This window comes from Dama dama, chromosome 19, assembly GCF_033118175.1.
Source record: "Dama dama isolate Ldn47 chromosome 19, ASM3311817v1, whole genome shotgun sequence".
In the NCBI taxonomy this organism is placed as follows: Eukaryota; Metazoa; Chordata; class Mammalia; order Artiodactyla; family Cervidae; genus Dama; species Dama dama.
Genome location: NC_083699.1, coordinates 11402793 through 11419122, shown reverse-complemented (window position 1 = coordinate 11419122; position 16330 = coordinate 11402793). Strand labels below are relative to the sequence as shown.

Genomic DNA, 16330 nt, shown 5'->3' with positions numbered 1-16330 from the left:
CACTACCCACCTTCTGTGACTAGTGATAACCTGGCTTTTCAGGACTGGAGGGTCAACAGTTGGCCCTTAAAAAAAAAAAAAAAAATCTCTTTGTGTAACTGTCTCTTTGTGTAGCTGAGATTGTCTGTGACTTTCTGATGTTGCTTCCCGAGCAGGTGGGGTCCCTTCCTCCATCACTGTCCACTTAGTATCCCTGTCTTAGGAAACTGTCCTTCCTAGGTGGGGGGAGGCAGTTCCTGGCTAGTGACTCATGGCTGGAAGCTTCAGAGAATTCTCCGAATCCATTTATAGGAAAAGGCTGGGTGATCAATTTTCCAAGTGGCCTTCTGGGCGTAAGTCTGTATTCTTGGCTGCCAAAAACCATGCTGTAGTCTAGCCAACAAAAGGAGCAGAATTTAGTAACACACATGAGCATATCTGTTATTATCTCTAGGACATAGACTTCTAGCCCTAACCATACGGAGACAAGTGGCAGGAAGTGGCAAGTTCAGCCCTCTATTGATTAATGTTCAGACCCAAAGGAACTGCTTTTGTGGTCTGGTCTCTAGAAAAGAGTCATTTCTAGGATTTTCTCTCAGCAGTGTAGAGCATTCCTGTTCACATACCTAATCCTCCAGCACCTAACACAGCATCTTCTGGCTGACAAGACTCAAAGGCCACTTAGTGTTTGTTTAAAATGAGAATAGTTGCAAAACATTAAGAAGATGGAGTGATGGACTGTATAGTGTGTTCTAAAACAGTCTTTGGAGCAGAACCATGGTTTTCAGAATATATATTTTGTTAGTATGGTAACTGTAAGTAGTAAATGAAAAGAGTGGCAGTTATTTATAGAGATTTCTGGAGATTAATAGACATTGTTACTGCTAATCAAATTAACTGAAAGAGAAAATTGAATCTAAGGAGTCATTTGAGAGGGAGTGTGGGAAGACACATGTATACACACATAGTAGCTCGACTTTTTATTCTTTAACAAGAATTTAAATGTCCTTGCTGCCGATTAAGTTATGGTGCTATGTTTTTGATGGCCCTCTGTTCAAGGTGCCCATGCCACTGCTACTGCTGCTAAGTCACTTCAGTCGTGTCCGACTCTGTGCGACCCCATCCCTGGGATTCTCCAGGCAAGAACACTGGAGTGGGTTGCCATTTCCTTCTCCAATGCATAAAAGTGAAAAGTGAAAGTGAAGTCGCTCAGTCATGTCCGCCTCTTCGCGACCCCATAGACTGCAGCCTACCAGGCTCCTCCATCCATCGGATTTTCCAGGCAAGAGTACTGGAGTGGGGTGCCATTGCCTTCTCCGCAAGGTGCCCATAGCCTGGAGTAATGAGATGTGTCCACAGAATTTCAGTTCAATGACAAAATGCCAAACTCATCAGCAGACTTTCCTGGGAGACAGGCAGTGATTGATCCTGCTCAAGAAGGAACAGAAAAGCCAGGGACGGGCCCTCACCTGGGCCACTTGGTTTGTACAGTTCTGACTGGGGCTCCTCCGCCTGTGCCCCCAGCCCCTGTCCACTGCCCCACCTACTAAACATAGTCCAGATCACTGGGATCTTGGAATCCCTTTCCAGTAAACCTCTGTCCTGCTTCCAGGGCTGTGGAAGTCCTGGTCTGTGGGTCTATTTCCCCAAGGACAGGCCATGCCAACAGTGTCACCCCCATAGGTCTGAGGGGCAGCCTATATAAGCTTGCATATGTGGGCTGGAGTATCCACAAATACGCATAGGAAACTCCTTGAGGGCAAAGCCAGCGGTAGGAAGAGAAGGGAGGGGCAAGGGATGGAGGCGAGGGGTCGTTTCTTCCTGTTTCCTTGACCGGGACCAAAAATTCTAAATTCAAAGCAAGCCTCCCAGATGGTTATAAAGGTGTATGTGTCAGAACACTGTATAAGGCTGCAGAATATTTCAGTGGGTGGTTCAGTGGCCGCCCTTGTTCTCTGGCTCCAGGTTGTGTGTATGTTAGAGTGGGCTGGAGGGAAGGCTTCCCAGAAGCAGAACTATTTGAGATCAGCTTTGAAAGTATGCATTTTCTCATACTTTCATGTGTGTTCAGGCCACTGTGGGTGGTCAGTGGCATGTTGCTGGGTCAGGAGGTTCGTGGAGGAAGCAGCAGCAGATATACCCATCAGTGAGTGCCAGTGAATGACCCTGGATTGCCATGGCACTGGGATTCTGACTGTGCATTGTGGGAAATCTTTGGCCATGAGCAGATGGGGTTTTAGGCAGTGAGGAGGCTGAAGAGAGGGGAAAAGGCTGGAGATGAGGAGGCCAGTTTGGAAGCTCTTTCAGAGTCCATGGTATGGGACTTATGGCCTGAACAAAGGCCATGTCAGCTTCTTGTCTGAAAGCTAACTATGTTATCTTAGGGGCTTCTCTGCTCTCAGCAAAGGAAGGCTTTCTCTGAGATGTGAAACAGCTCCAGTGAGGCAGCATAAAGAGACCAACCTAAGGAAATACACTGTCAGGAAAATATAATTTCTCCTTATCCAAAAATATCTGAAGGCCAAAGCACCACTTCCCTTCATTGTGAGTGATAAGCTTCAATAAATATCTGTCTTTATTCATTCACATTATTCACATTTTATTGTTAGTCACATTATTTAATACTTCTCTTCGTTTTGCTCCTTCTATGAGTTCAGCTTTGCCTAGGAGTCTGTATTTGCCTGAGCCTTCTGCCTGTCTTTCTTGTTTTTCCTTTCTTCCTTTACCCTTTTCTTCCTTCTCCATCTAAAATCTTTTTTATAGTCTTGGGATGTATGACTGGAGTTTAAATAAAATTGTCATGACTGGAAACACGTATCATAGAGACCCTGGTGTTCCAGGAATAGGACATAAAGAATAAGGACTGGGAAATGGAATTTTGTAGAATGGGGCAGGAAATGTGTAGGCATTTTCCATTTCTAAAAGCCTCAGGTTAAGGACGCTGTCCTGACCTGGAGCAGCTGGCTGACACTTCTGCCATAGGTGCCAAGGACCTCGCATAGTTTCTCCTGAAGGACATACAGTCACCCCCAATGCACCAGCAGCCTTTATTAAACTGTTCATTCATATGTGCCATTTACCAGAAAGTAGCTCTAACCTTTCTTCCATGATTACTGGATATGAATATCAAGTTTAAATTTACATATAGGGTAATTTATATTTATAAATTTGTATATGTATTTGTATATAGGATAATATATATGGGCTTCCCAGGTGGCTCAGTGGTAAAGAATCTGCCTGCCAATGCAGGAGCCACAGAAGACGAGTGTTCAATCCCTGGCTTGGGAAGATGCCCTGGAGGAGGAAATGACAACCTGCTCCAGTATTCTTTCTGGGGTAATCCCTTGGACAGGGGAGCCTGGCAGACTACAGTCCATAGGGTCAAGAAGAGTCAGACAAGACTGAGCATGCGTGTATGCACATGGGATAATTTTAGTGGTCTCAAAACTGTCTTCTTTTATGTCCTTATTAGTTATGTTGTATATGACACATGGTAGTATGTATGTTTAAACCTTATATACAGCTATTCAAGTACTGTGGTGTGGGGTGGGAGTTGGGATTATCCGAAAACTACCCTATAATATCTTTTAGATCTGCTTTCCTTTTATTTGTTTCTCAGATATTTATTGACTCGCTTCCTGTCCAGGCTCTGTGCTAGGCATTGGGTATACATTTGTATGTACAAAATAGAAAAGATTCTTGACCTTGTAGAGCTTTCAATCCAGTCTGCAAGACAGACACTAGACCAGCCATGAGAAGGAAGCATGAGGGTAGGATATTTGGCAGAGATATGAAACTGAGAAGGGAAGAGAAAGGAGTCAAGGAAGATTCTTTAAAGGAAATAATAGCCAATCTGAGACCTCAAAAATGATAAGGAGTTACCTAGCAAAACTGGGGCGATAAGAATTACAAGCAGATTGGATCATGTGAGTAAAATTCCAGACACAAGAGAAAACTAAGCAGGACAAGAGCATTAAAAAAAAAAGTCAAATATGGTAGAAGTATGCTATATGATGGGATCTGGATGGGGAGACAGTTGGGTATCTGGGTAAGGAGCTAAGTCTACAAGGTGGATGGGAATCAGTTCAGAAAAGGTAGTGACCCTCTGACTTGAGAGCAATGAGAAATTCCTAAGGTATTTTAAGCAATAGGGGTGGGTCACTATGGTGGAGAGAACAGGGAGAACAGTTAGGAGGCTATTGGAATAGTATAAAGTGACTACATCAGTGTCTCAGCTTAAATGTCCCTGCTGAGAGGACTTCCCTGACCCCTAGACTGAATCAGGGCCCTAGGACTATCTCTCATAGAACCTTGTGTTTTCCCTTTGTGACATTTATTAAAACTATTACTTATTTCTTTTGTAACTATTACTTTTACTAAATATCTCCTTTACTAGACAGTGAATTATTCCATGAAGGCAGGAACATTAGGTTAGCAACATTAACTGCAGCACCTAGAATAATACCTTGCAAATGGAAAGGACTCCATAAATAATTTGTGAATAGATGGATGAATGGACATGAAGAGAAGTGGACTCATCTGTGGGATACTTGGAGGGTGGGAATCAATAGGACTTGGTGATTGCTCAGATAAAGCTGCTGATAAGGGAAAAACAGTAGTCAAGAATGATTCCTCCCTCCCCAACAGCCCCCCCCTCCCAGTAAAAAAAAAGAATGATTCTCAGACTTCTGGCTTGAGCAGGTAGATGGCGGTGTCATTTATGCGAAGGGGGACACTTGGGGCTAGAGAGGTGGGAAAAGCAGGTTTTGGGCAGGGGGTTAGATTATGAGTTCAGCAGGTTGAGCTGTGCATCAGATTTTTTAATCCTAATACTGGAAGTCACATTTCAAGTCTCCCTTACCAAAACAGCAAACCAACAACAAACAAAAGAAATAACCATAGGATAAGTATGAATGGACTAAAAGTTTGTACTTTTATTGTTCAGTTTTCCCCAGGTTGACCTTTGTAATCCTTTTATTTTAGCAGACAATTCATTAAATTGTCAGTATGCAATGTGTCTGTGTCTTAACATAAAGACATCATTCCACAAAAAAGTCACATTCTCCTTAATGCAAATTATTGCATCCTTATATTGATAAAGACTTTAAAAACTAAGAAAGGTTAGGATATTGAGAATATGGTAGATATTATTTTACTTTAGTAGTTTTTTATCTTATAATGTTTTTATGGTCCAAATGGAAACTGAAGAAAAAGGAAGAGCTCTTTCCTGCTTTATTTTTATTTCAAATATTTCCACACGATATTTCTCTAATTTGAAGGCTCTAATTAAAGTAATTGTCAAGGATCTCTTACATACTTATATTGTCTTTTAAATTGAAACCCTCTGATATTTTATGGATAATTTCCTAATTATCCTAATTAACTGGTGAAATGAGGTAGTAGAGAAGACCTTATTACAGAGAGGGAATGGTATGTGCAAAGGTATTATGGTGAGAGGAATTTGAGAGAGAGAAAAATGACATTGTTACTAAAGTTGAGAGAACAAGGTGGGCATGTCTAAAATCATGTCTAAGGAGTAGGCAAGCAGGGACTGATCATGTAGACCATGTTTTAAAATTCTGGCCTTTATCCTAACTTCTAGGAATCTCTAAATATTCTGGGTACATAGTAGGTATTCAATAAATAGTTGCCCTGTTCTTTTTTGAATGCCATCTATGCTTTTCAATTCAATGTAATTACTGATCAAATTCATTCTTCTGAATATTTGCAGCACAGCTGATAATGGACAGCACAACCAATTTCTGAGAACGCTCCTTGATAATGTTTTCCTTGAGTCTTTAGGAAAACGCTATCATACAAGAGCACCCCCTCCAAAAAAAGCTGAAGCTCTCAGGGTGGTTTGGAGGAAATGTAACACTACTGACAAGGACATAACACAGGAGACCTTGACTTATGAGCGAGTAGCCCTGTTTAAGCATTTTGTAGCCTTAACCCTTCAGTTGCAGAGCACAGATTTAAAGAAAAAGCAAAGGAAACCTAAGACTCTGAAATTTCACTGGAAATTTTAAATTTCAGACTTAGGAGATTTGCTTGCATTCCAACAGGAGTAATAATCTCAGAATGTGTTGAGTTCAGATTGAATACAAAAAATATTAGGTTGATTCTGACTTAATTAACTTTCCTCTGTGTTTCTTTTTCTCCCTTCTCCTTCTCTTTTCTTCCTGTAGGTGGTTCAGAAGTGTATTCCTTTCCTAATTGGGCAATTGAAGGATTCAACCCATAACGACATCATCCTAAGCGTCCTCATAGAGATTGCAGGCTACGAGCCAGTGGCTTTGAACAGTTTTCTTCCAATGCTGAAAGAGATTGCTGAGAGATGCCCCTACCTCACTGGACAAATGGCAAGAATCTATGGGGCTGTCGGGCATGTGGATGAAGTAAGTATGGCTTTTTTCTCTTCATTTCCCTAATCTCCATTGGCACTTAATCCATTGGAGCTCTATGATATACAGGTATATCCTGAAACTTCCGAAAGTTCCCATTTCTCTCTCTGTTTTTTTTTTTTTTGGCATGGACAATGGCCTCTGGATCAAGGGCATGTTGTAGCAGGGTTATATGGATTGTTCAGGAAGTGAGGATTTCATTGCTGACGTGTCACCCGAGGAAAGGAAAGGGTTACAATGGAGAGAGCCCTATGATAGATGGAGACCACTTTGTAATAACAATAACCAGCAAGATATTCATCTCACTTCTGGTTGCCATTCTGCTTAACCCAAGAGACTGTCAGTAAACATGGAGTTAGAGCTCAGAGACTGCCTATTAATGAGGACCCATCTATTCTGTCAATAAGTGCCTTGATTCAGTATGTTTTGAGCCCTCTCCATGATGTTCCTTGGGAGAGTGCAATAAATGTTCATGGGTGTTTGAAAGTCCTAGTCTAAATATTTGCATAATAAAATCTTTCAGCAGCGACAACAGGAAGCCATCAGAGCTTGTGGGGATTAGGCAACTAAGAAAGAATTTCCAGAAATTAAAGTTCTGAAAGGTGTGTGCATGCATGTGTATACACACATGCATGTCTGTCTGATGATTTTATGTTGGAATTGAGGATTTTTATCTTTTTAAAAATAAAAGCAAATGTGTAATTGATAGAGGAAGGCTTTTACTTCATGCACTTACCTATACTATATATTTCCTATTCGATAAGTATAAAATTGTTTAACTCTTTAAAAGGATTTCATAGTGCACCAAGTTTAGCCTCCTGAGTCCACAGAGGAGAAAGTTAAAAACTGGAAAGGTTAAGTGACTCATCCAGACTCAGCTTGGGTTAGTTGGTGAGCCAGTGGAAATTAGATCTTTGGTATCCTTGGCACTGTTTTCATATTTTGTCTTAAAATGGTTCTTCGGTTCTGTTTTGTTTGATTTCTGGTGAGATTTGTGGAGAGCTGGCGAGTGCCAGGCTTCTTCCTGGTGGAGAGTCTTTCTCCTTTAATTCCCCAGAAGGTGGGAGAACTGGGCCCCAAGCAGCCTGTACTTGTGAGTGTGACAGTGGCTCTTGTGAAAGGATTACTCAGTACTGACATGCTGCTTAGCATAATCCCTTTCTGTTCACTGCTGTTTGGAATGTCCCATGCTTGCCACGATCTGCCTTCTGCTAACACGTTCTGTGCCCCGTCACCTTTGCTGCCAGGAGAACCTGTGGTATGCCCGAGTGCTTTTAGGCCAACTGTGACCAACAGCTGTTTGACTGGGTCTGCTGACCTTGCAGATTTTTGCATGGACCAAAAAATTCAACCTCTGATGAGCAAGGCCTTGGAATCTTTAAGTTAACATCCTTTTTGTCACAAATACATTTATGATTCATTAATGTGTAGTAAGAGCTTCCCTGGTGGCTCAGTGGTAAAGAATCTACCTGCCAATGTGGGAGAGGAGGGTTCGGTCCTTGGATGGGGAAGATATCCTGGAGTAGGAAATGGCAACCCACTCCAGTATCCTAGCCTGGGAAATCTCATGGACAGAGGAGCTTAGTGGGCTACAGTCCATGGGGTCACAAAAGAGTCAGACCCAACTTAGGGACTAAACAACAATATGGAGTAATGCACATTGGAGGTGACTACACCTCCCCAGTAAATGTAATCTGTAAACAAAACAAACAAAAAACAATTCTAGCTACTGTCAGTTTACCTAAGCTAAGGCTAATCTGAGAGGGAATGAACTATTAGGTGATATTTGTGTGGCTCCAGGTGAGTATAGAGAGAAAAGGGGGGCCAAAGAGCCTGAGGAATCACCTATTTCAAAATTAAGAATATCAGAATATTTTCTCTTCTCTGTCTCTGTCTCTCTCTGTCTCTTTCTCTTTCTGTCTCTCTTGCTCTTGCTCTATCTCTAGCTCTCATTCTTACATACCGATGGAGGCATCTGTGTTTGAGAGAGAAAAAAATTTTTTTTCTGATGCTTCTGGTCCAGTTCATCAGCCTAGAACAATTCTAGATCAAACACTTTCCAAATGTATTGGGATATCAGGATTATATTAGGAGCTCTTTTCACAATATAAGTTCTTGGACCCCATAGAATACTTACTGAATCAAAGTTTCCAGGAAAGGGACCTCCCCAACCTCTGCCAGTGTAATTCTTATTTTGGTTGTGCAGCACGTGGGCTCTTAGTTCCAGTCCTATATACCTGTATCTATACATCTATATTCTTGGCCTGCCAGGGTAATTCTGATGCAGCTTTTCATGAATCAGTATTTGAGATCCCTTGACATAATATATTTAAAGCAAGAGTCAATCAGGCTTTGTCCATCACCCATCCTGCCTTCCTCCATAAAGTCATGATAATTAATTAAAACTTTTCCAGACTATTGATACAGCAGTTTAGATTAGACATGGTCAAGGGTAACACAAAAATTCAAAACAAAATTGTTGAAACAAAGATACACATCTGTTTCTCTTGCACATAAAGAAGTCTAGAGGGCAGTCAGTCTAGAGCCCCATGTTTCAGAAACTCAGGTTCCCTTTCTCCTTTGTTGCTCTCCCATCCTGGAGCATACCAAAGAGCACACGGCTTCCATCTCCTGGTCCAAGATGGTCATTCATCTCCACCCATCAAGTGAGCATTTGAGCCAACAGGGGAAAGGGGAGAAGGACTCTTCCAGACAAATACAGCCTACTGTTTATACCCCATTGGCTAAATAAAAGAAAGCTGCAGATGACCATAGCTGCAAGGGAGGCTGGAATGTGGACTCTGGATTTAGGTGGCCACATGCACATTTAATCAAAAGAGAAGGACATAAAGAATGACTGAGGACAAGGAATGTCTTGTTGCAGTTCATCAAGTGATTCTTTTCTCTGGGTCTCTCTTCTCTCCTCAAAAACAAATAATATCCATATGCTAAGGAAATAATGTTCAAGAAAATCCCACAGATTTAGACATAAATGCATTCACTGCCAACAGCAAGAAGTTAGAAGCTTATTGTTAAACTATTATGCAGACATGAACCATGTTTATGAAGTCTCATGAAGGACTGATATAAGGAGGCTTTGCTGCTGTTTGTTGTTTAGTTGCTCAATCATGTCCGACTCTTTGCAACCCCGTGGACTGTAGGCTCACCAGGCTCCTTTGTCCATGGGATTTCCCAGGCAGGAATACTGGAGTGGGTTGCCATTTCCTTTTCCAACAAGGAGTCTTAAATAACTATTAAATTCAGGCACACATGCACATATATAGAATATATATAATGTCTTTGTATTGGATTATCTCCCTTCCGGCGCTGATATTCTTGAATTCCATTATTCCATTTCATTTAAGATCATCCTGACAAAACTACCTTAAATGTTAGTCAGAATCCTTTATTCAGAAATAATGCCTAAAAAATATCACCCTTCAGTTTTAAAGAATGCTAAAACTCAGTTGTTCCAAGAATTAGCGACCTAAGCAGCTATTAATTGCTTAATCTGAGTAAACCTGTTCAATATTCTAAAACTTTTGTGGCACCATATTCCTAAAGACCAAAACCAATAGGCAAGATACATGTGTATGGTTATTTCTACCCAGCCTCTTTGCAGAAGGAAACAGGAAGTTACTGAAGTGCATTGTCAGGTGGGTTTGAGGACAGAAGTCAAGTACAGGCTCCTGGCTACCCATGGAGGAGGAAACTACAGTTAAAAGAGAACAGCAGGAACTTTGCTCTGAAAAGACCCCACTGTTTTCTGTATGGAGAGCTTGGTATACGTGAGGTAAAGGGACACAGGGATATATGAGACGTGGAGATGTTTAGGGTGTTCATGATGGAATAGCTGCAATACCCTAGTGACCTCAGGCCCTAGGATCCTCTCTCTCAATCGTACTCTGGTCTTATCTAAAAATTGACTCAATTAAATTTCTTTTCTCTTTGGCACCATGTAAAATTTTCAGATGTACTCAGGGGTGCCAAGTATTGGATGATATTTGTTGCTAGGATTTAAAAGATTTTAGAAATGCAGAAAAGCCATTGCAACTTTGAGTATCTTGCTCCGACTTTTGAGATGCACAGTTGGTGATTGATTGGAGCCTACTGTTGATCCCTCTCTTGTTGCCTGCCTTCCACCGAACTACAGTGTTTGATCCTTAAGCAGAACCGGGGTGGGGAGGCGGGGCTCCCCAGCGGTGTGTTACCCTCAGGCCTGGCATAACCTCAAGGGTGGAGTCGGCCTGGAATCAGTCTCACACATTATTAATTGACTTCTGCCCCATGCTCCGTGCCTGCATGAAGACAGGTGTAGGAACTGCAGGGCTGGCTATGGGGAAGCATACCAGATGCACCTGTCTTTCATATCAACACCCATCTGGGTAGGCAAACTCTTTACAACAGCTGATAGCAGTCACAGTCTTCCCATCTGCTGGTGTAAACCCAGCAGAGGGAAGCTGTTCTATAAAACAAAACTTAACATCTATAGTTTCTTATTTTCTCTGTCTCCCAAATTACCTGAAGGATATTTTTTTGCCCAAATTTGAAATGAAACCATGCTTAATAGCCATATAGTGTTTGTGTCACTATAGAAAGCTTTATAGTGACTCACAGGCAAGTTTCAGGTGTGTTCTGGCATCTAATGTGCGCCTGTTGGATGGAGAGGAAAACTAGGAGGACCAAAGGGCAGAGAAATCCATCCACTTCTCGGATAACTGATGAATGGTCGCCTCTGAGGTGCACCTTCCTTGGCCCTGTCCAGTGAAGGACACAGGGACTCCTCACTGTGCCAGAATTCACTCCACTTCTGTGGTATGTTTGGTGGAAGCAGATGCATAAATAAGAAATACTATTTTATTAATATCAGATACATCCTCAGCGTGGCAAAAACACACAGGTCCTTCTGTCTTTCTCAAGTAAGGACACTGTAGTGAAGAATGCTGAACGATAGTAGGATGGCATAGTAGCTTCTGAGGGTCCATTCCCAGACTTACATCCAGAGAATTCATACAAAACCCTTAGCACAGTGCCTGGCATATAGCAAGTGCTTGACACAGTTCAACTAACAGCGGTAATAACAACAACGGCAACAGAAATATAGTAAAATTCTACCCAGCAGGAGAGGGTTGATGGGATGGATGTGCTTCTTCCCACTCCAATGTATCTTTTGTTCAATTGCCAGTTTTCTTCCTAAAAGTGCAAGTGTGGTCTTTCTCCCTTGCACAGAGTCTTCTGTTGGCTCCTTCACTGCCCATCGGATGCCATCATCTTGGCTGGGCCCTACCCTCCCTCTAGTTTTAGCTCTTACCTGTCCAGGCTATCCCATGCCCCCTGTGTTCTGTCAGCATTTTACATCCTTCCCTGAGCACACCTTGCACCGACATATGTCATCTTCACAGCCTGTTCTTCTGGCTGGAGAGTTTCCACCCCCTGCTCTTGCTGGTCTTTCCTGACCCAGATCAAGTGTCACCTCCTGTGTGAGCTCTTCTCAGTTCTCTTAGGCAGTTACCCCTTCTATGCTCCCATTGCACCTTGGCTGTATCTCAAAGGTCATACTGACTGTGTCACATCATAATTTGCCTGTCCGTGTCTATTTATTCTCCATGAGTCTCTGAGCTCTCATAGGAAGGAATCTTACCTTACCCATCTGAATTCACCTGTGGCCAAAAGAATTTGTGAGTATTTGGGAGTACCCTTATTAATCATGAAGAACTAGAAGGTTGAACTCTCACTAGCCACTTTCATTCAATCAAGCATCTAATTCTTCTAGGTGACTTAACTATAACCTAAAAGGAAGGAGAGGAAAATATTAAGATGGAAAATGCTGTTGGTACATCAGAGCCTGTACAATTTATCTAGTAGGTGAAAGATGAAAATGTGTTTGACAGGGGACCTGGCATTATTAACTAGAACACATATGATGAGGTGTGTCTATGATTTCAGAAGATCCTGGCTCCTTGATAGGTGACATCAGAGAAAAATGATGTTGAGTGGATCATGAAAAGAGTGTTTCATATATGAGAACTTCACAGGCAGCAAGCCGGTTGAAGTGTAGTGCCCAGGAGGAACATTCACCACTGTAGACTAAGCAGCGATCACTACCTGGGGTCTGTCTGTGTAAGAATCCACTGCCCGAATATCTTGCTGCCATGGGGCCATCCATACAGTATAACATGGTGGCTAAGAGGGTGTCTCAATAGTCAGACTGCTGACTCAGCTGTGTGGCCTTGAGCAAGTTACATCACCTCTCTTGATTCATTTTCCTCATCTGTTAAATAGGAATAGCAATATTATTTACCTCCTAATCTTGTTGTGAGAATTAATCGGCCGAACCCCGGAGAACAGTGCCTGGCAATTGGTAAACATTCAATAAATATCAGCAATGTGTTACCACTTAAGTGGTGCCCAGGGCTTTCTCATTGCATTTATTTGGATATAGACTGGAACTTAAGTCCAACAGACTGAAACCAGGGAAGACAGCAACAAGTAAATGATGTGCCTCTTCCCTGCTCCCCAGGGAAAGAGGCTGAATGGATGGGTATGTGGGGTCAAAATAAGGACAGAAATAAAAGAAATGAAGTTCTGTATGTTCCATTAAAGATATAAAGTAGGACTGGCTGTATCTTCTTTCTTTGTTAGGAAATAACTAGTATGTATAATTTTTTTTCTCAGTGTGGAACATGTATCTGCTTTAAATTTATATCACAGACCACCATTCCTGAGGGGAATAAAAATAGCAAAAACAATAATAAAGCCACATTTTATAAAAAATTTTTATAATTTAAAATAGGCCTTGTTTTCTTGGGGGCACTGGAAGTGCATTGCTTTCCATAATGGGCAAGTGGTCCCCAGCTCCCCACCTATAAAAACAACTCAAATAAGTTTGCATCAAATTTAAAAAAAAAAAATGTCATTAACTAAATCTGAAGTGGTTTAAATTAAATCCAGACTAGGTTGACTTTTCTTGCCCAGGAAGAACTGAAGTAGAATGCTTCAGTTCCAGAGGCTTTATTTTTTTTCATTTTTTTCTTTACCCATTAGACTCTCTGAGCCATGCAAGTGGTCCCAGCCTGCTTGGTTAGATATTGCAGCTATTACAACTCTCTTTTCTAATGTGGGTCCACATGAAAAAGACACTCCTTTAGGAATGGCTTTCATTTTTTTTGAGAGGACAAATTGAATTCATGTGTTCTGTCCATCTACTTAAGTCTCAGATAAATGAACTGAAGCAATTTTAGTTTAATAGCCCCATCCTCACCAGGACTTCATCTCATTAGAAGGCACACACTGGTACCCTCCATAGCTGTGTTTTGCCCACCCCATGCCAGACCCACAAGGCAGCCAATCCATGTGGCGGAAACAGAGATGCTCTAAGCTGCTCTTTACACATGATCTCATAGCACGTGGAAGGATGCTCCAGCCAGTTGTTTTCCTTAGCTGGACACCAGCGGTCTGCACCTGTGAAGAATCAAATGGCTTGCCTGCCCCGTCTGGCCACTGCCAGGGTGGGTGTGAAATCCTGTGCCCTCTGCCTTGTTTTCCTAACTGGCTGGAATATGCTGGCCAAGCACCAGGGCGTGTTTATTACTTCCTCTCTGGGCTCAGAGTCATGGACCCTTTTCAAGTACAGAAGTGACACACATCTTGCCCAGGTCGTGTTTCCGTGACATCCGGCAGGCCTTCCTCAGCAACACTTTCAGGGGGAAAAGGAAGAGAGTGACAAAGGAAACAAGAACCACATTACCGTCCTCATCCTGGCTGTGGGAAAACATCCTGCGACACAGGGCCTGGATGGATGCTGAGCACCTTTAACTTGCAGGTCAAGACTAAAGACTGGGCGCCGTTCCACAAGAGGGGGGACCTGTGACTTAAACACCCCAGTTTCCCCTAGGGTGGGGAATCTAGTTAAAATTTAGTCCACTCAGAGTCTTTGGGAACCCTTGGTCAGCACCAGCTGGTAGCTATTTACTACTACACAATTGTCATCGATTGGGAGGTTTTATTTTTTTCCAAAATGAAAATAGTTTTATTGTTTTTTATATTGTAAAAAGGTTACATGCTAATTGTAAATGATATTAATAATCTCTTACAAAGTGTAAAGAAAAAAAAAGCTTCAAGTAATAAACAGAATATGCTTTCACATAATAGAACTGATTTTCCTTAACCTGTGTCTCCGTGATGCAGGGGTGAGTCGCTGATTCTTTCTAGATGCAAGCCCGAGTACTGGTAGTGATGAGGACACAGAGAGAAGGACATGGTCTCTGCCCTAGGGAGGCTCACAATGAATATGGGCTGGTGGGGGAGAGAGATATACAAATAGATGATTAAAGTTTAATTTGGTGCCCGTTACTACCGATTTCTGATCTCTATCAAGAAGGAAACAAGTCACCCTGCGTGGTGGAGTTTGGAAGCATGTTCTAAGTGAGGCCTATTGGATGATAGCATGATGTCAGGGGAGGAGGAGGAGAGTATCCACGGAGGACACAGCAGGTACAGTGGCCAGTAGCTGGGGGAAGGCCCTCAACCTTCTGGAAACCTTGCCTGGAGCGCGGAATGGATAATGGAGGAGGGGAGAGGGCTGAAGCTGGTGCAGACTCGTTCCAGATGACGACATTCCTCATGGATCCGCAGACAGGTCCTGTTTCTACCTTCTCTCTCCACACTTATTTATCACTGGTGTCCAGGTCACCAGTGTTTTGTTTCCCATTATCGTGTGGACAAGCAAATGAATACTGTGTACCTCAGTGTTCCCAAGAAACTAAAGAGCCTGGTAAAAGGACAAACAGTCCCCACAAATAGTTGCAAATGTAGGATAGTAAATAATGATTACAAAAGTTACATGTTGCAGCAATTTTCAACAATGTCTTGTAATTATCAACTGTAATTTAGGCCAACTGACCAAACCACCAAGAGCTCCCAGTGCGTCTTTGAGGGGAGAGCTTGGCAAGTCCTTGAAGGGGCCTCTGCCTGACCAGTCCCTCCTCAAGATTGAACCCCAAGGATGGCCAGCCTGATCCCCACAGATCTCATCACCTCTTTTCAGAGGGGACTTCTGACTTTCTTTTGCCAGCATCTGTGAGGAAGTAGGCCTGTGATTGCTCCAGCAAAAACAGAAAGTTTCTACTTAGTGATTTACCCTTCTAGGCTTGAGCTTAAGATGTAAATGAATATCGGATTCATCAGAAATAACAGCTGGGCATTGACATCAGGTGAGATGAGAGGATAAAGTAGTTGCTAATTCCAGCTCAAATCCTGCTGCTCTTCAAAGGCTGTAGCACAGACCTTGCTCTGCCCATAGCCCTCAGACGAATCACTTCAGCATAAGCCAGCCCCTTCAATTGCCAGAACCTGCATTTCTGAGCCTGTGGGTTTCCTCAACTTCACAGGCCACCCTGCTAACATGCATGGCAGGATAGATATATGAGGAATATCCCCCCAGCCTCCTCAGCAGCCTTCAACCAATGATGGGGGTATTTACACCTCAACTCCGTCAACCCTCTAATGGGATAACCCTTTCCCAGAATTCCCAGGCAGCCTTTCCAAGCTATTTCCCTTCTCTGTCTCATTCTTCAATTCCCATATGCATCTCCTGAGTTTCCAAAGAGATGCTTTGCACATAAATCATCTCAGGGTCTGTTTCTGGGGAGCCCAATCCCAGAAAAGTTCATTTCCTTGCCTTCCCCGGCCACCATCATCTCCCCTGCTCTAAGCATGTGCGAGTGTACATCTGTAACGTGGAGTCTGCACCTGACTTCTGGTTGCATTTGCCTTCCGTTCAATCGGTATATGAATCCACACCCCAATCCTAACCTGCTTTAAGCACTGCAAAAGAGGGCATGGTGCCTTATACTTCTTTGTCCCCCTGCACTGCCCATCCCTGAAATGGGTTCCTAGCATGTGAACCACAAATATTTGCTGACTAGCTGATACGTCGAGATTGGAAC

General features: G+C 42.6%; 1 protein-coding gene across 2 annotated transcripts in view; it reads left to right on the top strand.

Annotated features, from left to right (window-relative positions):
* VEPH1 (ventricular zone expressed PH domain containing 1) overlaps nt 1-16330 on the top strand; it is a 248514-nt gene that overhangs the window by 96428 nt on the left and 135756 nt on the right. For both annotated transcript variants that reach the window (XM_061167858.1, XM_061167857.1), the window contains exon 5: nt 6168-6377. In XM_061167858.1, coding sequence (XP_061023841.1) covers nt 6168-6377 — 210 coding nt within the window. The remainder of the gene's footprint in view (nt 1-6167; nt 6378-16330) is intronic.